Genomic DNA, 19363 nt, shown 5'->3' with positions numbered 1-19363 from the left:
AAATCAGGCCTTTTATTCAGGACAGAAGTGGAATGCACTGTTGTATTAAAAGTGCTATCAGGGGCACTGAGCAAGGGTCAAAAGTCCAGAGCATCATTCATGCATCCCTAGAGATTAGTTCTTACATGTCCATTGTTACTACAGGGCCCAGGGCTCAGAGACGAGTTAGCTTCAAGGGGGTACAAAGAAGAAAAACGAGGTAGCCATGGGGCAGAGAGTTCCAGGAACAGAAAGAGGGCAGAAACAGCAAAGACAGCAGGTGTTCACAACTTCTCACAGATCCACTGATCCAGCTTCTCAGAACAGAGTGCTTTATGAGCCAACCTGATCGTGAAGAAGGAGACAGGGCAAGTTGACTGACAGGATCTTGGTTAGATTTACATCTAGCTTTATCCCCAGGAAGGTTGAGGTGGAAAATTGTGGGTGAAAATTACAGACAGACTTTCCTAGCCACATAGCTAGAGACACTGAGGCACTTATTGCAGTCAGGTCCATTTTTTTTAAAACTCCAAGAAAATTGTGGGGCAGTGGTACAAAGGGCGTGACTTAGGATGTAGGACTGAACAAGTAGAATTAGATGCTCAAGTCCTGGTGAAGGAAATCCTGGATCTTAGCCCTCTATTAGGGAACCCTAGGTAGGAAAATTGCTAATGGGAGTGAAGTGAAGCTTCAAAATTGGAAACCTGAGTCTGCTTGATGATTTTTGTTTTGAAGATTACATTCTAGCTTAAAAGATCAGGAAATAGAGAGAAAGGGGTATAGTGCTGGGACGAAAGGACTGAGAAAAAAGAGGGGAAAGATTAAGTAGAAAATAGAAAGGTGACTCACCAGTAGTTAATTCCTACTTTATCCAGAATCTTCTTGACACACATAATGTCATCAGTAAGGTCATCATCCAGGAACTCTGGCAGGAGTTACAGGTGGAAAAAAAGAGAGAGCTAAGTATTATCCAGAAAGGTAATGAATTTCCCTCTTCTCGGGTTTTCTCTGAACTAAAGGCCTTTTGCGTTTTATGTGAGAAATCTAATACAGTAATGCCTATCCCTAGGTAAGGACTCCCTTCACTTCTCTGGGGCAGCTCCTTAGTAATTATCAACTTCATCAACCAACTTACTCTGAAAATACAGGGAATTATACATCAAGATCCCCAAACAGCTCAGGTCACCTACCCATGAACTTTAAGAACCTGTCTGGGGATTTGGTGTTAACGAAAAATTCTAAGAGCCTCTTACTTGGTATTATCAAGTCCCACAGTTAATTTAGAGTCCAAGGCAGTGAAGCCAGAGGTGTGCTTGACACCAAAAAAAGGAGGTTATCCCATGAGTAGGTTCCAGAAAAACACAGAAACAGGGTAAAAAGAAGTCACTCACTGTCGCAGGAGATGTTACAGATGTTGCTTGAGTGAGGGTTCTGGTCGTCTTTGCACCAAATTTTATTATTGATCTGGAAGAGTCCATATTCTGTGCTGTCATTGTTTTGTACTATGGCTTGTGTGTCATAACCACTGGTATGAAATGCAGTACAGACCCCTGAAAGAAAGATGAAAAAGAGATTTCACAAGGATGTTCATGTATAGCATAAATGAGGACCTGTATTCCCAGATAGAAAAAGGCTCCCCAACCAATCTCCAAATATGGTAGACCACAGAGTATCTTGATAAGTTGAAAAGAGTTCCAAAGGATCAGACAATGGGAAAAAGGAGAGATAGATAAATAAATGTAATAAAAGAGTAAACAAATAAGAGAATTGTTCAATAATTGAATTAAAAGTAGAGGGGAAAAAGAGGATGAAGAGAATGGAGGGAAAGTGTGAAGAAGATGAATTATGGGACAAAGCAAAATAGCAGGGAACTCACATTCAGGCAAACTGATACCTCTGTAGTCCTTCAAGTCTTTCAGCTTCTGGAACACCTCACATTTTGTTAATTGTTCAGTCTGGGTGGCATGGAATAGGATGCCCACCAGGAGCAAAGTGACAAAGGACATCATTTTGGTTACCCCCCAAGATCCTGAAATGGGGTCACCACACTGCTCACCTCCTTTTATTTGTGGAAAAAGCCTCAGGAGCCCTGGCATCAAGCCTTACATCCAGGAAGAGGATGACAAGAGAGGCCAGTCAAACCAACAAAGAAACATTGAGCCTGCTAGCTTCCTTCAGTAATCTCACCCCACTTTTCCTTTCTTCCCCAGAATCTCTAGTCCATACTAGGTATTGTTATCTGCCCAAAGAGTGTTACAAACATGATTCTGTTTCCTATTTGGCTTTATTTATATGTTTGTTTCTGGTAGTGTTGGTTCTAGGAAGCAAGATGTGCCCAACCTATTTCAGGAACAAAGGAGGCCTCAGGGGTAATACAAGTGAAGCAATCAGAAAATGCACAAAGCGTCCATGGCCAACTCCTCCTTTCCCTTAGAGACATACAGAATATGGGAAAGGAGTGTACATCATCATATGTCATGGTCCCAGGATCAGAGCTGACACTGGCCCACTCAATCCAGGCATGAAACAAAAGAAGTGTCCCTTGATATCTTGGTTCCTTGTTGAGTGGTCAAGAATAGAAATAGAATATGACAACAGAGACTGAGAATCATTTATAACTTGGATCCAGAGACTTTCTATTTCACAAAAATGGAGAATTTGAAAAGTGTGTATGACAGTATCTAGCTACCCTCTGAGCTGCTATCAGCCTCCCCATCCCCAACCACCAATACCACCAAATAGCCAGATACCACATTGTAAATCTAAAACTAACAACTTGCAACAAATGTGTTCATAAATATGTAAACTTGTAGACAGCCTCAGAGTTGGCCACAGAAGGTTAAAAAAGAGTGACCCAACCTTTTTGGGAAAGGTGGGAAAACTGGACTTTAAGCACTTTAATATTGGAGTAGTATACACATGGTAGTTCAGCTGGTGAAGAATCCACCTGCAATGCAGGAGATTCCATTTCAATTCCTGGGATGGGACGATCCCCTGGAGAAGGAATAGGCTGCCCACTCCAGTGTTCTTGGGCTTCCCTGGTGGCTCAGATGGTAAAGAATCTTTCTGCAAGGCAGGAGACCTGGGTTCAGTCCCTGGGTTGGGAAGATCCCCTGCAGGAGGGCATGGCAACCCACTCCAGTATTCTTGCCTGGAGAATCCCCATGGACAGAGGAGTCTGGTGAGCTACAGTTCATGGGGTCACAAAGAGTCGGACACAACTGAGCAACTAAGCACAGCACAGTACAGTATACACCTAGAGCCTATAAAACAAGATTCTGAACCTGAGCTTTAAGATCAGTGTCCTGGAGCAAGTAGAGTTTAGGATACTAGTTCTGAATGGTTCCTTCAACTTGCTGGCATCAAGATTCATGCTATGGTACCAATAGCTGTTAGCTTCTTATATGCCAGGGTTCATTCTCTCTACCTCAGTCTCTAAAACCTGATTTCTTGTATTGCAGTGGGTACCCACTCTAAGTAAATAATTTAAGACTTTCAAACTGAAGGTATTCTAAACTTTTATATCCTACAACTCTTCAGAATCAGGGCAAACTCTTCCTCTGTTTTATCCTATATTTTGTACCATGGATTATCACTATCAGTTCAGTTCAGTTGCTCAGTAGTGTCCAACTCTTTCCGACCCCATGGACTGCAGCACACCAGGCTTCCCTGCCCATTACCAGCTCCCGGAGATTGCTCAAACTCATGTCCATCGAGTTGGTGATGCCATCCAACTCTCCCATCCTCTGTTGTCCCTTCTCCTCCTGCCTTCAATCTTTCCCAGCATCAGGGTCTTTTCAAATGAGTCAGTTCTTCGCATCAGGTGGCCAAAATATTGGAGCTTCAACTTCAGCATCAGTCCTTCCAGTGAACACCCAGGACTGATCTCATTTAGGATGGACTGGTTTGATCTCCTTGCAGTCCAAGGGACTCTCAAGAGTCTTCTCCAACACCACAGTTCAAAAGCATCAATTCTTTGGTGCTCAGCTTTCTTTATAGTCCAACTCTCACATCCATACATGACTACTGGAAAAACCATAGCTTTGACTAGATGGACCTTTGTTGGTAATGTCTCTGCTGTTTAATATGCTGTCTAGGGTGATCATAGCTTTTCTTCCAAGGAGCAAGCGTCTTTTAATTGCATGGCTGCAGTCACCATCTGAAGTGATTCTGCAGCCCAAGAAAATAAAGTCTCTCACTGTTTCCACTTTTTCCCCATTTATTTGCCATGGAGTCATGGGACTAGATGCCATGATCTTAGTTATCTGCATGTTGAGTTTTAAGCAAGCTTTTCCACTCTCTTCTTTTACTTTCGTCAAGAGGCTCTTCAGTTCCTCTTCACTTTCTGCCATAAGGGTGGTGTCATCTGCGTATCTGAGGTTATTGATATTTCTCCCAGCAATCTTGATTCCAGCTTGTGGTTCATCCAGCCTGGCATTTCACATGATGTACTCAGCATTATCACTATACGAAGTACTGATTATCACTATATGAAGTACTGATAATCATTATATGAAGTACTGAAACTAAACAGGACCCTGTGGGGCTTCTGAAAACAGAAGTCTTTTCATGTCCCTCATTTCTTGTTTATAGGGAATAGACTCCAGCCTCCACGACCTTACCTGAATTCCAAAGGGTAGATTCAAAAAACTGCTAATCAGGGAAAGGTGGAGATGCAGAGACAGGGAGGAGCAGCCAAGAAACAATAGCACAGCCTTGGGGCAGGGTCCTAGTTTCACCTTAAGGGATACACATAACAATATCTTTGAGCTCTTTACAGAATTAAAACCTCCAACAAATGGAAGATGTTAGTATTCATTTCAGAGAAGACTACCTGAAGCCAGATTAAAGGAGTGAAGGCCCTGCACACATCCTAGTCTTATCAGCAACCCTGCCCTTGAACCATTGCCAAAAACCTCCTCACCAAATCTTCCCAGGTTGGGACACACAGTTTTGAGGGGCATGAGCCCATTGTGTCCCTCTTTGCTTTGAAAAGCAATACAGCTATTATCTTCTAGTTCACCCAAAATTCTGTCTCCAAGATTCAATTCAGTGCACAGAGACCAAGTTTTTGGCATCAGCACCATGAGCGAATGAGTGTAGAGGACCTTGGTGTTCCAAAAGAGATGAGCAGAAAGTCCTAATATCAGAGATATGTGTTTAGAAACACAGCAGAAGTGTTTCCACTGCATTTCTCCTCCATTCCATTCACAGGCATTCGAAGAGTACATGGAGAACAGGAATAGAAATTCTATCACTCTAAGCAAGTATGATTGAAAATATGGCTGGGAGTAAGAGGGATAGATGAGAAAATCTAGTCCCAAAGATTAGTTTTTCCAATAGAAGTGCCTGGTGTAAAATGTCTCCTGCCCAGGGCTGTGGACTAAGTACCTGTAATAGAATAAAATGATGGGCCAGAATGTCATGAATCACAGGGGCTTTCTCACGCTTCCAGCCAAGTCAAGGTTTATGACAGCAGCCTATTTGACTACAATTTGGCAGTATCTCTGCCCTTCCAAGAAGCAGTATACTAGGCAAGGAATCACAACTAAATGCAAAAAAGAAAAGAAATATACCTCTGGCAAGAGGAACCATTATTTCCTTAGAAATGTTTATAAAATAGCATATCTGGGGTTGTCTGATAAAGAAGATAGATATCTATTGGAAACAATTACAAACTTTTCAGAGAAAGATATCAGTTCTTAGAGATGGATCAAAGAAGAAGAACAAACAACAATCTCAGCATTGAGGAAGTGTATGGAAAGACGTGAGCTTTGCTGATGAAGGAAAGGCCCTGCCAAAATCTCTCCAGAGACACAGGGTGCTCTCTGTGCAGGCCAAGATCTGGCTCAAGGGAGTGAAGAGATTTTTACAACATGCTGGATTTTTCAGAAATATGCTAGGAAGCTATGCTCATTCCCTTGGATGCTTTTGAGGGTAAAGTTTTGATGGTGAAAATCAGTTTCTCAAACCAGTCCTATGGAGGACTTCCAGAGATTGAGGAATCAGAAGCACCTTCTTCAAAACACATTTGGCAGCAGTCATCTGACACTGTAGTTTGTAGATGATTAGTAATTGATAGAGACCCCCCACTTGGAGGGAACACCCTGAGAGCCACAATAATATTGACCATTACTCCTTACAGTTACAGTTACAGACCATTACTCCTTACTCCTGAGAGGGGCTTCCCTGGTGGCCCAGACAGTAAAGAATCTGCCTGCTATGCAGGAGACCCACGTTCTATCCCTGGGTGGGGAAGATTCCCCGGAGGAGGGAATGGCAACCCACTCTAGTATTCTTGCCTGGAGAATTCCATGGACAGAGGAGCCTTGTGAGCAACCGTCCATGGGGTCGCAAAAAGTCAGACATGACTGAGCTACTAACACACACACCTTACCGTTAATATCCTCACCTTTTTCTGCTTCCTCCGATAATTAAGGTAAGTTATCACTAGGTGAAAAATAAAGTTAGATCTTAGAATTGAAACCCAAATTTAGACAAATTCCTAAATGAATTAGTTATTTAAAGCAAATAAAATTTGGGGAGTGAGTGCTTTTTCTGACTTATTTCCTTTAGCATAATCAAGTTCCATCCATATTGTTGGACTGGCAGGATTTCTTGTTTTTTAAAGCTGAATAATATCCCATTGTGTGCCTGATGCTATATCAACATTATTTTTTTATTCTAATAAGCTATACAGTTTATATTCTGAAAACTATTTTTAAAATAAGTTTCCTTTATAATTTTTATCATTTCAAGTCTTACATTTAACTCTTTAATCTATTTTGAGATAATATTTGTGAGTGGTATAAGATAGTCCAATTCACATTCTTTTGCATGTGAATATCCAGTTTTCTCAGAGGTTAAAGCATCTGCCTGCAATGTAGGAGACCCAGGTTCGATCCCTGGGTCAGGAAGATCCCCTGGAGGAGGAAATGGCAACCCACTCCAGTATTCTCACCTGGAGAATCCCATGGGCAGAGGAGCCTGGTAGGCTACAGTCCACAGGGTCACAAAGAGTCAGACATGACTGAGCAACTTCACTTTCACTTTCTCTTTCATCCAGTTTTCTCAGCACCATTTATTAAGATACTATCGTTTCTCCATTGAATAATCTTGATTCCCTTCTCAAAGATTAGTTGTGTGTGCATTGGTTTATATTTGAGTGCTCTATTCTGTTCCATCAATCTGTATGCTTTTATGCCAGTACCATACTGTTTTGATTACAGTAGCCTTGCAACATAGTTTGAGATAAGGACGTGTGACACCTCCAGCTTTGTTCTTTCACTGGATAGCTTTTGTTATTTAAGATCTTTTGTGATTTCACACAATTTAGTTTCCCAACCAGGGATCAAATCCAGACCCCCTGGAGTGGATGCACAGAGTCCTAACCACTGGACCATCAGGGAATTCCCTTCCCCTCCATTTTTTAATGTGGTGAATAACACTAATTAATTTTTGAACATTAAACCGTTCTTGCACTCCTGAAATAAACCACAGTTGGTCATGGCATATAAGCATATTTGAATATTGCTAGAATTAGTTTGCTGAAATTCTGTTAAGGACTTTTTTGTCTATGTTCACAATGTACATTTGAGGCAAAAGGTAGATCTGCCCCCAGCCCCAGGGTGAGCAATTTGAGTTCATTCTTTATGGATAGAAATTCCAAAACATCAATAGCAGGACAATCAAGAGAGGAGGCTGGGCCCTGACAAGATAAAAGATAAGAGACCACATATTTCTCATTTTTGAAGTCAAGAAAACCTTCTCAACTAGAGAGTTTCTTGGAAGTCAAAGTGGGAGTAAGGTCAAAGCTACTCATAGGCCATCTTGGTTGAGGTCCACACATGCACGTATGGGAGGATCCTGAGATATACCAAATACAGAACCTGGCAAATCAAAATGATTAGCCAAAGGAAACTCGACAGAAATGCCCCGTAAAAGTGATTCAAACTACCACAAGGGCATGATTCTCTGAGTCCACCTGCGTGTCTATCCTCACATACTATACTCTTTTCCTTCTAGTAAGCACTTTACCTGTTTCACTACTTTCCATCTTTGTGGGAATTTTTTTCTGCAGGGCCAGGGCTTTGTCACTGACCACAAGTCTAGGAGCTTGGATTCAGTTCTTGCTATGCTACAACCTTACCTCAATCTCTGGCCAGAACCAAAACCCTGCTTTAAGCCGCTGCAGGCCGAGGCCATCCAAGATCTCACTGATCTGTGATTTTCTTCTTCTATAATATCTCTGTTGGGTTTTGATGTTAGGATTATTCTGATCCCACAAAACAAGTTATAAAATGTCCCTCCTCTTCTAGTTTCTGAGCGAGTTTCTGAAGGGTCAGTATTATTTCTAAAAGTTTTATAGAATTCACCAGTGAACTTATCTGGGTCTAAAGTTTTCATAGTGGGAAGGTTTTAAATTGTGAGTTTAAATATTTTGCAGATGTATATTTTTATTAATTCTTGTTGATAAAAGTCAGGAGGAAAAGGGGATGACAGAGGACAAGATGGTTGGATGGCATCACAAACTCAATGGACATGAGTTTGAGCAAGGTCTGGGAGACGGTGAAGGATAGGGAAGCCGGGTGTGCTGCAGTTCATGGGGTCACAAAGAGTCAGACATGATTGAGCAACTGAACAACAAAATTAATTCTTGTACCAATTTTGGTAATTGATAATAATTTGCCTATTTCATTTAAATTGTCAAATTTACTGGCATGTTTGTTCATAATACTGTCTTTTTACTCTATTAATATGTGTAGGGTCTGCAGTGATGTCTCTTCTTTCACATCAGTGTGTGTTTGTGCTCAGCTGCTCAGTCATGTCCAACTCTTTGCAGTCCCATGGACTGTAGCCCACCAGGCTCCTGTGTCTATGGAATTTTTCAGGCAAGTATACTGGAGTGGGTTGCCACTTCCTACTCCAGGGCATCTTCCCGAGCCAGGGACCAAAACTGTGTCCCTTGCATCTCCTGCATTTACAGGTAGATTCTTTACCACTAGTGCCACCTCATATTAATAATTTGTGTTTAATCTGTTTTTAATCTTCTAAATGAATATATGTCAATTTTATTGGTTTGTCAAAGATGTAATTTTGTTTTATTGGTTTTTTGGTATTATTGGTTCTTTTTATATTTCATTGTTTTCCATTATTTCATTTTGTATTCTATTATTTCATTTTGTATTCCATTATTTCCTTTGTTCTGTTTCTTTGAGATTACCTTACTCTTCTTTTTTTTTTTTTTTAAGTTTTTAAACTTTCATTTTATATACAAAGAGCTAGTATTATCTCCGCCTAAGGTTGATGTGCTGGATGAGCCATCTAAGGAAGTTCAGTTAGTCCAACTTAATGAAGCCGATGTCCTTCCCATACTGGCGGAAACACTGGCGGCACACGTTGAGGCCGTATTTCCGGATCAGACCGTGCCGGTTTGAGCAGACCCGGCAAGAGCGAGAACACTGGCCGAATTTTCTCAGATGGCTGCAGTAGAGCTGCTGGAGACCCATGTTGCTTTCTCGGCTGCAACGAGGTAAAAGGCCCTTACTCTCCTTTATCTAGCTTCTCAAGGTGGAAGATTAGCTTACTGATTTTAAAATTTTATCTTTTCCTGTACAGCCATTTAAAAATATAAAGTTCCTTCTATGGTGGCTCAGGTGGTAAAGAATCAGTCTGCAATGCAGGAGATCCGGGTTCAATCCCTGGGTCCGGAAGATCCCCTGGCGAAGAGAATGGCTACCCACTCCAGTATTCTTGCCTGGAGAATTCCATGGACAGAGAAGCCTGGCAGCCTACAGTCCATGGGCTTGCAAAGAGTCAGATATGACTGAGCAACTAATATTTTCACTTTTCACATAGCCATTTAAAGATATAAATTTTCTTCTAAGCACTGCTTTAGCTGTATCACACAAATTTGTATATATTCTAATTTCCCTTGTGATTTCTTCCTTTACATTGAAGTTATTTAACAGTATGTTGCTGTAATTAATAATACTGTATTGAATACTTGAAAGTTGCTAAGAGAGCAGATATTAAAAATTCTCCTGGGGACTCCCTGGTGATCCAGTGGTTAAGAATCTGCCTTGCAATGCAAGGGACACCAGTTTGATCCCTGGTCCGGAAGATACACATGCTGTGGAGCAACTAAGCATGAGTGCTGCAACTACTGAGCCTATGCTCTGGAGCTCACAAGTCACAACTACTGAGCCCACACACTGCAACTACTGAAGCCTGAGTGACTAGAGCCTATGGTCACCAGCAAGAGAAGCCACCACAAGGAGAAGCCCATGCACCACAATGAAGAGCAACCCCTGCTCACCACAACTAGAGAAAGTCCACAACAAAGAACCAGCACAGCCAAAGATAAAGAAAGAAAGAAATAAAATTAATTGTAATAAATAAATAAGATAAAAGTTCTCATGACACAAAAACATTTTGTAATTATGTGTGGTGATGGATGTTAACTAGATTACCACGATGATCATTTTGCAATATATTCAAATGTCAAATTATTATGCTGTACACCTGAAACTAATATAATGCTATATGCCAATTATATCTCAATTTTTTAAAGTATGTTGCTTAAATTCTAAATACTTAGAGCTATTTCTAGATATTTTAATGCTATTGATTTGTTAATTTACATTCCCTGTGGTCAAAGAAAATGTATCTTTTATATTGTATATCCACTAACATAGATTTATAATTACTTTTTATGCTTTTGTACTTTAAGTTCTGTATCAACTTTGAATGTGACTCACATGCCTACATTACAATACTGTAGGATTCTGTTTGTCCATATATTTACCTTTACCAGAGTGTTTTATACTTTGGAATGGTTTTGTATTGTTGTTTATCATCCTTTTGTTTCAACTTGAAGGAACTTCTTCAGTATTTCTTGTAGGGCAGGTCTGGTAATGAATTTCTTCAGTTTTTGTTTATCTGGGAAAATCTTAATTTCTCCATTTTTGAAGGACATTTTTGCTGGATACAGTATTCTGGTTGGCAGGTTTTTTCTTTTAACACTTGAAATATATCATCCCACTTCCTCTGTCCTGCAAGGTGTCTGCCGAGAAATTGGATGATAATCTAGTAGGAGTCCCTTTGTAAGTGACAAGTCACTTTCCTCAAACTAGTTTTAAGATACTCTCTTTGTGACTTTTGACAGTTTGATTATGGTGTATTTTAATGTAGGCCTCTTTAGTTTGATCCTACTGGAGTTTTTTGAGCTTCTTGAAGTTGTATGTCCAAATATCTCCTCAGATTTAGAAAGTTTTCATCTGTTATTTCTTCAAATAGTCTCTCTGTCCCTTTATCTCTTTTTCCTCCTTCTGTGACTCCCATAATGCATATGTTTCTCTGCATGATGGTATCCTCTGAGGCTATCTTCATGTTTCTTCTCTCCTTTTTCTTTCAGCTCCTCTGCCTCAGTAGTTTCAAAAATCCTAAATTTGCTGAATCATTCTTCTGCCTGGTAAAGTCTGCTGTTGATGCCCTATATTACTTTTGTCGATCCAGTTATTGCATTTTTCAGTTGCAGAATTTGGGTTTGGTTTTTCTTCTTATATATATATATATATATATATTTTTAACTTTGAAAGTATAATACTCATTTATAGAAAACATGGAAAATACAGAACAAGATTATATATAGTTCCACTATATATTACAGTTATTTTTTAAGTAGATAAATTAAGATTTTTAGCTGAAGTTTCAATATCAAACTCTCAAAAATTAATAGAATGAATATACTGAGAAGTAGGAGGATATACTAGACCTGAAAAGCGCTATGACCAATTCAACATAATTAAGATTTATACAATTTTCACACAATAGTAGGATACAAATTCTATTCATGTTCCCATAGACTATAAACTAGTAGACACTGAAACATATCCAGGGACATAAAACAAAATGAAAAAATTTCATGATCTAAAGGTATTGAAATCATGCACAGTCCATTTTCTTATCACTGTGGAATTAAGTTAGAAATCAATATAAAAATATATTTGAAAATAACCCACATATTTTTAAGTGCAATGTGACATTTATCAGAGAGATCTTCGACTTAGCCATCAAAAGTCTCCATAAAGTTAGACTGAAAAAAGCACAGAGGGTGATTGCAGAGAAGAAAGCATTTAAATGAGAAATTAATAATAAATTAATATTAAAGATACTTTACCATAAGGGTGGTGTCATCTGCATATCTGAAGTATTTGATATTTCTCCCAGCAATCTTGATTCCAGCTTGTGCTTCATCCAGCCCAACATTTCTCATGATGTACTCTGCATATAAGTTAAATAAGCAGGGTGACAATAAACAGCCTTGATGTACTCCTTTCCCGATTTGGAACCAGTCTGTTGTTTCATGTCCAGTTCTAACTGTTACTTCTTGACCTCCATACAGACTTTTCAGGAGGCAGGACAGGTGGCCTGGTATTCCCATCTCTTGAAGAATTTTCCACAGTTTATTGTGATCGACACAGTCAAAGGCTTTCGCATAGTCAATAAAGCAGAAATAGATGTTTTTCTAGAACTCTCTTGCTTTTTCGATGATCCAGTGGATGTCGGCAATTTGATCTCTGGTTCCTCTGCCTTTTCTAAACCCAGCTTGAACATCTGGAAGTTCACAGTTCACATACTGTTGAAGCCTGGCTTGGAGAATTTTGAGCGTTACTTTGCTAGCGTGTGAGATGAGTGCAATTGTGTGGTAATTTGAACATTCTTTGGCATTGCCTTTCTTTGGGGTTGGAATGAAAACTGACCTTTTCCAGTCGTGTGTCCACTGCTGAGTTTTCCAAATTTGCTGACGTATTGAGTGCAGCACTTTCACAGCATCATCTTTTAGGATTTGAAATAGCTCAACTGGAATTCCATCACCTCCACTAGCTATGTGAAGAAGACATACAGATGGCTAATAAACACCTGAAAAGATGCTCAACATTGCTCATTATTAGAGAAATGCAAACCAAAACTACAATGAGATATCACCTCACACCGGTCAGAATGGCTATCATCAAAAATCTACAAACAATAAATGCTGGAGAGAGTGTGAAGAAAATGGAACCCTCTTGCACTGTTGGTGGGAATATAAATTGATACAGCCACTATGGAAGACAGTATGGAGATTCCTTGAAAAACTAGGAATAAAACCACCATATGACCCAGCAATCCCACTCCTAGGCATATATTCTGAGGAAACCAAAATTGAAAAAGACACATGTACCCCAATGTTCATTTCAGCACTGTTTACAATAGCTAGAACATGGAAGCAAACTAGATGCCCATTGACAGATGAATGGATAAAGAAGTGGTGGTACGTATATACAATGGAATATTACTTAGCCATAAAAAGGAATGTGTTTGAGTCAGTTCTAAAGAGGTGGATGAACCTAGAGCCTATTATACAGAATGAAGTAAGTCAGAAAGAGAAAGAGAAATATCATATACCAACACATATATATGGAATCTAGAAAGATGGTACTGAGGAAATTATTTGCAGGGCACCAATGGAGACACAGACATAGAGAACAGACTTATGGACACGGTGGGGAGAGGGGGAGGAGAGGGTGAGATGTACGGAGACAGTAGCATGGGAACTTACATTACCAGACACAACTGAGCGACTTCACTTTCGCTTTTCACTTTCATTGCTTTTCACTTTGCATTGGAGAAGGAAATGGCAACCCACTCCAATATTCTTGCCTGGAGAATCCCAGGGACAGGGGAGCCTGGTGGGCTGCCGTCTATGGGGTCGCACAGAGTCGGACACGACTGAGGTGACTTAACAGCAGCAAAATAATATACATATGTATTTTAAATTAAAATAAGAAAAATCACATTGTAAAAAGAATAAATAATAAATAAAGTGGAAAAAAAAAAGAAAAGAAAATCTTCCAGCTAAGAAAAAAAAAACTCTGTAAAACAATTATCATTCAATTAAAAAATAAATAAATTAAAAAACAAAGGATTCCCTGGTGGTCCAGTGGTTAAGACTCCAGGTTCCCAATGCAGGAGCCCTAGGTTTGATCCCTGGTCAGGGAATTAGATCCCACATGCTGCAACTAAGAATTGGCACAGCCAAATAAACAAAAATTTTTAAAAAAATCACTAAGATAATAAATTTTCTAGACTTTTGGCAGTAATAATAGATGTCAAAATATAAGGAATTATATCAAAGTTTTAAATGAATATAAGTTAGAAATCAGACATTCTCTTCATACTAAGTCAAACAAGTAGAATCAAAATGTCATAAATTTTTTTAGCTAGGCAAAAATTCATAAATTTTCTAAATGATTCTTCCTTACAATTTCTCTTTGCTGATATTAGTGTTTTGCTCATGTATCATTTTCCTGATTTCATTTAATTGTCTCTCTGTGTTCTCTTTTAATTCATGAACATCTTATGATAATTATTTTGAATTCTTTGTCTGGTGATTCATATATTGCCATTTCTTTAGGGTTGGTTTCTGGAGTTTTAATCTGTTCCTTTAAATAGACAAGGTTTTTCTGTTTCTTTGTGTGTGTTGTTTTCTGTTAGGACCTCAGCATTTGATAACTCAGCTACTTCTCTTAGTTTTTGTGGTCTGGTTTCCTCAGGGAGGACTTTCTCCAACAAGCCCAGCTGGAGAGTCTGGAGACCCCTCAAGCCTTTTCTGGAGATGCAACCTCTTTGGACACATGTCGTTGCCTGATTAAGCGGCTTACCAGTTCTCCCTAAGATCTCCTCTTCGGATCTGCAATACTCTAGTTTCTCTGGCACTGCAGAAAGTTGCGATACTGGAGTTCCACCTAGTGTCTATCTGTGGTACTGCAAACTGGTGCTAGACCAAGCCACCTTGATTGCCTCTGTTCTCAGTGACCCTACAACATGATGTCCCATTCCTCTCAGTGCTTAGACTCAGACAAGACAGAAACGAGTCCCTTGGCAGCATCACAAAAACTCAGAATATTGGATATACGTTTCACTTCATTCCTTCCCAAAGAAGAATTCAGGAGTTAGAAGTTTCCTTAATTATGCCATGCCATGCTGAGGGAAAGTGCTCTGGTGAAAGAATGCGAAGAATCTTCCTGCCAGGCTTCATGCTTGCCTTGGGAGCAGAAATTTCTCTCTATCTCTCCCTCTTTTTCTCTCTTTTTTAAACACAAAATAGCCTTTACCACTTTCAGGCCAAAAATAGAAGTATGTATTTTCTTTTACCCCTGTCTCGGGCCTGCTGGCCTCAAAAGATGAGAGAGAACAGTTTGTACCCATTTTCGGGAATGAGTACATCTAAATGGCATAATCTTTCAAATCTGAGGATTTCACTTTCACAGAATTACAAATGGCTTATTTCTACAGACATTCACAATTCTTCCTCTGATACAGAAATGAGAAATGGAAGATACATTTCTTCATAACCATTTGGAGAGCAGTTTGGTGCCACTGTCCCCAGACTCAGGGCAATTTTGTCTCCATCTGGGACAGGAAAGCCTGCAAGCTAGTCTCATGGAATCACCAAGAGGAGAGTTGAGGAAGGATATTTTACCCACTTAACAAATCTTAGGAGTACCAGGGTCTCCCATTCCATTGGGGCCTGCCACGTTTTAATGAAGTAAAGCACTGGATTGTTCCTGTTTACATTGTTTCAGTTTGCCATTTTATTGAAAAACGAAGAAGACAGCCAGTTAGTAGCTGACTGAAGGAAGAATCTGAACTCCCAAAATCTAACAGGAAGATCTCTATCCCAGGAATTTCTTAACTGAATTCTAGATTTCTCACAAAGGCAGTTGGTTCATATATTGTTAAATCCTTGTCCCCAGGGGCGAAGGAGTTTCTGAGGTTTCCTGTTAGGCCATCTTGCTAATGTCCTTTATTGCCTCATTTTTCTCTGCCTAATGGTCACATTTCTCTGCTTCTTTGCATTTCTAATAATTGTTTTATTAGATGCTGGACGTTAAGGGTATTCTGTTATTGAACATCTGAATTGTATTGCCTTCCTTTAAAGAGTTTTGGCTTTGTACTGCTAGACAGTGAGGATACTTAAGGTTCAGTTTAATCTTTTGAGACTTGTTTTTATATTATGTTAGAGCAGGTCAGTTGCACTCACTTCACATACTAGCAACATTATGCTCAAAATCCTTCAAGCTAGGCTTCAGCAGTATGTGAACTGAGAAATTCCAGATGTATAAGCTGAATTTAGAAGAGGCAGAGGAACCAGAAATCAAACTGCCAACATTCATTGGATCATGGAGAAAGCAAGAGAGTTCCAGAAAAACATCTACTTCTTTTTTTTTAATATAAATTTCTTTATTTTAATTGGAGGCTAATTACTTTACAATATTGTAGTGATTTTGCCATACATTGACATGAATCCACCACGGGTGTACATGTGTTCCCCATCCTGAACCCCACTCCCATCTCCCTCCCCATCCCATCCCTCTGGGTCATCCCAGTGCACCAGCCCCGAGCACCCTGTCTCATGCATCGAACCTGGACTGGCAATTCGTTTCACATATGATAATATACATGTTTCAATGCCATTCTCCCAAGTCATCCCACCCTCGCCCTCTCCCACAAAGTCCAAAAGACTGTTCTATACATCTGTGTCTCTTTTTCTGTCTCACATATAGGGTTATCGTTACCATCTTTCTAAATTCCATATATATGCATTAGTATGCTGTATTGGTGTTTTTCTTTCTGGCTTACTTCACTCTGTATAATAGGCTCCAGTTTCATCCACCTCATTAGAACTGATTCAAATGTATTCTTTTTAATGGCGAGTAACATTCCATTGTGTGCATGTACCACAGCTTCCTTATCCATTCGTCTGCTGATGGGCATCTAGGCTGCTTCCATGTCCTGGCTATTATAAACAGTGCTGCGATGAACATTGGGGTACACGTGTCTCTCTCAATTCTGGTTTTCTCAGTGTGTATGCCCAGCAGTGGGATTGCTGGGTCACATCGCAGTTCTATTTCCAGTTTTTTGAGGAATCTCCACACTGTTCTCCATAGTGGCTGTCCTAGTTTGCATTCCCACCAACAGTGTAGGAGGGTTCCCTTTTCTCCACACCCTCTCCAACATTTATCACTTGAAGACTTTTGGATAGCAGCCATTCTGACGGGCGTGAAATGGTACCTCATTGTGGTTTTGATTTACATTTCTCTGATAATGAGTGATGTTGAGCATCTTTTCATATGTTTGTTAGCCATCTGTATGTCTTCTTTGGAGAAATGTCTGTTTAGTTCTTTCACCCATTTTTTGATTGGATCGTTTATTTTTCTGGAATTGAGTTGCAGGAGTTGCTTGTATATTTTTGAGATTAATTCTTTGTCCGTTGCTTAGTTTGCTATTATTTTCTCCCATTCTGAAGGCTGTCTTTTCACCTTATATGTAGTTTCCTTTGTTGCGCAAAAGCTTTTAATTTTAATTAGGTCCCATTTGTTTATTTTTGCTTTTATTTCCAATATTCTGGGAGGTGGGTCATAGAGGATCCTGCTGTGGTTTATGTCGGAGAGTGTTTTGCCTATGTTCAGAAAAACATCTACTTCTGCTTCACTGACTTATGCTGAAGTCTTTGACTATGTGGATCACAACAAACTGTGGAAAATTCTTAGAGATGGGAAAATCAGACCACCTTACCTGTCTCCTGAGAAACCCGTATGCAGGTCAAGAAGCAACAGTTAGAACCAAACGTGGAACAACAGACTGGTTCAAACTTGGAAGAGGAGTATGACAAGGCTATATATTGTCACCTTGCTTATTTAACTTATATGCAGAGTACTGGATGAATCACAAGTTGGAATCAAGATTGCCAGGAGGAATAACTTCAGATATGCAGATGATACCATTCTAATAGCAGAAAGTGAAGAGAAATTAAAGAGCCTCTTGATGAGGGTGAAAGAAGAGAGAGAAAAAGCTGGCTCAACCTTAAAAAAAAACTAAACATTAAACTTAACATTGAAAAAACCTCGGATCATGGCATCTGATCCCATTGCTTCATGACAAATAGAAGGGGAAAAAGTGGAAGCAGGAACAGATTTTATTTTTTGGTCTCCAAAAGAGATGTTGACTGCAGCCATGAAATGAAAAGATGCTTGTTCTTTGGAAGAAAAGCTATGGCAAATCTAAACAGCATATTAAAAAGCAGAGACATCTCTTTGCCAACAAAGTCCATTTAGTCAAAGCTGTGGTTTTTCCAGTAGTCATGTACGGATGTGAGAGTTGGACTATAAAGAAAGCTGAGCTCTGAAGAATTGATGCTTTTGAACTGTGGTGTTGGAGAAGACTCTTGAGAGTCCCTTGAACTGCAAGGAGATCCAACCAGTCCATCCTAAAGGAAATCAGTCCTGAATATTCATTGGAAGGACTGATGTTGAAGCTGAAACCCCGATAGTTTGGCCACCTGACACGAAGAACTGACTCATTTGAAAAGCCCCTGATGCTGGGAAAGATTGAAGACAGGAGGAGAAGGGGATGACAGAAGATGAGATGGTTGGATGGTATCACCAGCTCGATGGACATGGGTTTGAGCAAGCTTCAAGAGTTGGTGATGGACAGGAAGGCCTGGTATGCTGCAGTCCTTGGGGTCGCAAAGAGTTGGACACAACTGAGCGACTGAACTGAACTCCTGAGAGAAGGGAAATGATTGAAGTGAACTATACTACCACCGTGGCTTTCTGCCTTTCCAGACTCAAGATCAAAGAAGGGACAAGGCATGATTATCTCACTGAGTTGAAGAGACAGAGGTCAGCATTTGGGGAGGCAGAAATTGTCTGAATTTGTGGGCAGAAGAGGAGGGAGACATGCAGGAAAAGAATTCTAGAAACCTGTATACAGATAGCCACAAGACTTTAGATGAGTATTATTAGAAGTATAGATTGAGTAACTACTGGAATTCATACAGAGTGAGAGATATTTAAGGTCCAATCAACCAGAGTGGAGACGTCTTATTGAAAATTGGGAGCATTCCATAGAACCTCAGAAAGACTACACTTTAGAAATAGGATAAAATTAGCCCAAGAATAAAGGTTAAATCTTTACCTGCTCTGTTGTTTTTCAGTCGTGAAGTCATGTCTGACTCTTTGTGACCCCATGGACTGCAACACACCAGGCTCCTCTCTCCTCCACCATCTCCAAGAGTTTGCTCAAATTCATGTCCACTGAGTCAGTGATGCTATCTAGACATTTCATCCTGCTGTCCCCTTCTCCTTCTGCCCTCAATATTTCCCAGCATCAGGGTCTTTTCCAATGACTAGGTTTTTCGCATCAGGTGGCCAAAGTATTGGTGCTTCAGCATCAGTCCTTCCAGTGAATATTCAGGATTGATCTTCTTTTTAATATGCTTTTTAATATGCTGTATAGGTTGGTCATAGCTTGTCTTCCAAAGAGCAAGCATCTTTTA

The 19363-nt window shown here is 39.9% G+C and overlaps 2 protein-coding genes across 3 annotated transcripts; both read right to left on the bottom strand.

Moving 5' to 3' along the window:
• On the bottom strand, positions 1-1988 carry LALBA (lactalbumin alpha). Its single transcript, XM_081596847.1, has 4 exons — positions 1856-1988; positions 1371-1529; positions 829-904; positions 1-324 (listed from the first exon to the last, which is right to left on the bottom strand). Exons 1-4 carry the CDS (start codon positions 1986-1988, stop codon positions 264-266), a joined length of 429 nt encoding a protein of 142 aa, XP_081452973.1. The 3' UTR covers positions 1-263.
• A 7233-nt stretch (positions 1989-9221) lies between these two features.
• On the bottom strand, positions 9222-18483 carry LOC145547387 (small ribosomal subunit protein uS14-like). Of its 2 annotated transcripts, XM_081596845.1 has the most exons (3): positions 18441-18483; positions 15430-15435; positions 9222-9427 (listed from the first exon to the last, which is right to left on the bottom strand). In XM_081596845.1, exons 1-3 carry the CDS (start codon positions 18481-18483, stop codon positions 9318-9320), a joined length of 159 nt encoding a protein of 52 aa, XP_081452971.1. In that variant the 3' UTR covers positions 9222-9317. The 2 variants fall into 2 exon arrangements, with proteins under 2 accessions (XP_081452971.1, XP_081452970.1); XM_081596844.1 differs by lacking the exons at positions 15430-15435; positions 18441-18483 and having other exon boundaries at positions 9222-9488.
• Positions 18484-19363: the final 880 nt, after the last annotated feature.

This window comes from Giraffa tippelskirchi, chromosome 4, assembly GCF_054371585.1.
Source record: "Giraffa tippelskirchi isolate mGirTip1 chromosome 4, T2T-mGirTip1v1.2.pri, whole genome shotgun sequence".
Classification (NCBI taxonomy): domain Eukaryota; kingdom Metazoa; phylum Chordata; class Mammalia; order Artiodactyla; family Giraffidae; genus Giraffa; species Giraffa tippelskirchi.
The sequence above is the reverse complement of the archived record's forward strand: the minus strand, read 5'-3'. Positions and strand labels throughout refer to the sequence as shown.

Bases quoted from the DNA above. Each gene is read 5' to 3' on its own strand.
- LOC145547387 (XM_081596844.1), bottom strand. From the start codon at position 9,488: ATGGGTCTCCAGCAGCTCTACTGCAGCCATCTGAGAAAATTCGGCCAG.
- LALBA (XM_081596847.1), bottom strand. From the start codon at position 1,988: ATGATGTCCTTTGTCACTTTGCTCCTGGTGGGCATCCTATTCCATGCC. The intron at 1,530-1,855 runs GTGAGTTCCCTG...TCTTTCTTTCAG, and splicing joins AGGTATCAGTTTGCCTGAAT to GGGTCTGTACTGCATTTCAT. The intron at 905-1,370 runs GTGAGTGACTTC...AACTCCTGCCAG, and splicing joins CTGTAACATCTCCTGCGACA to AGTTCCTGGATGATGACCTT.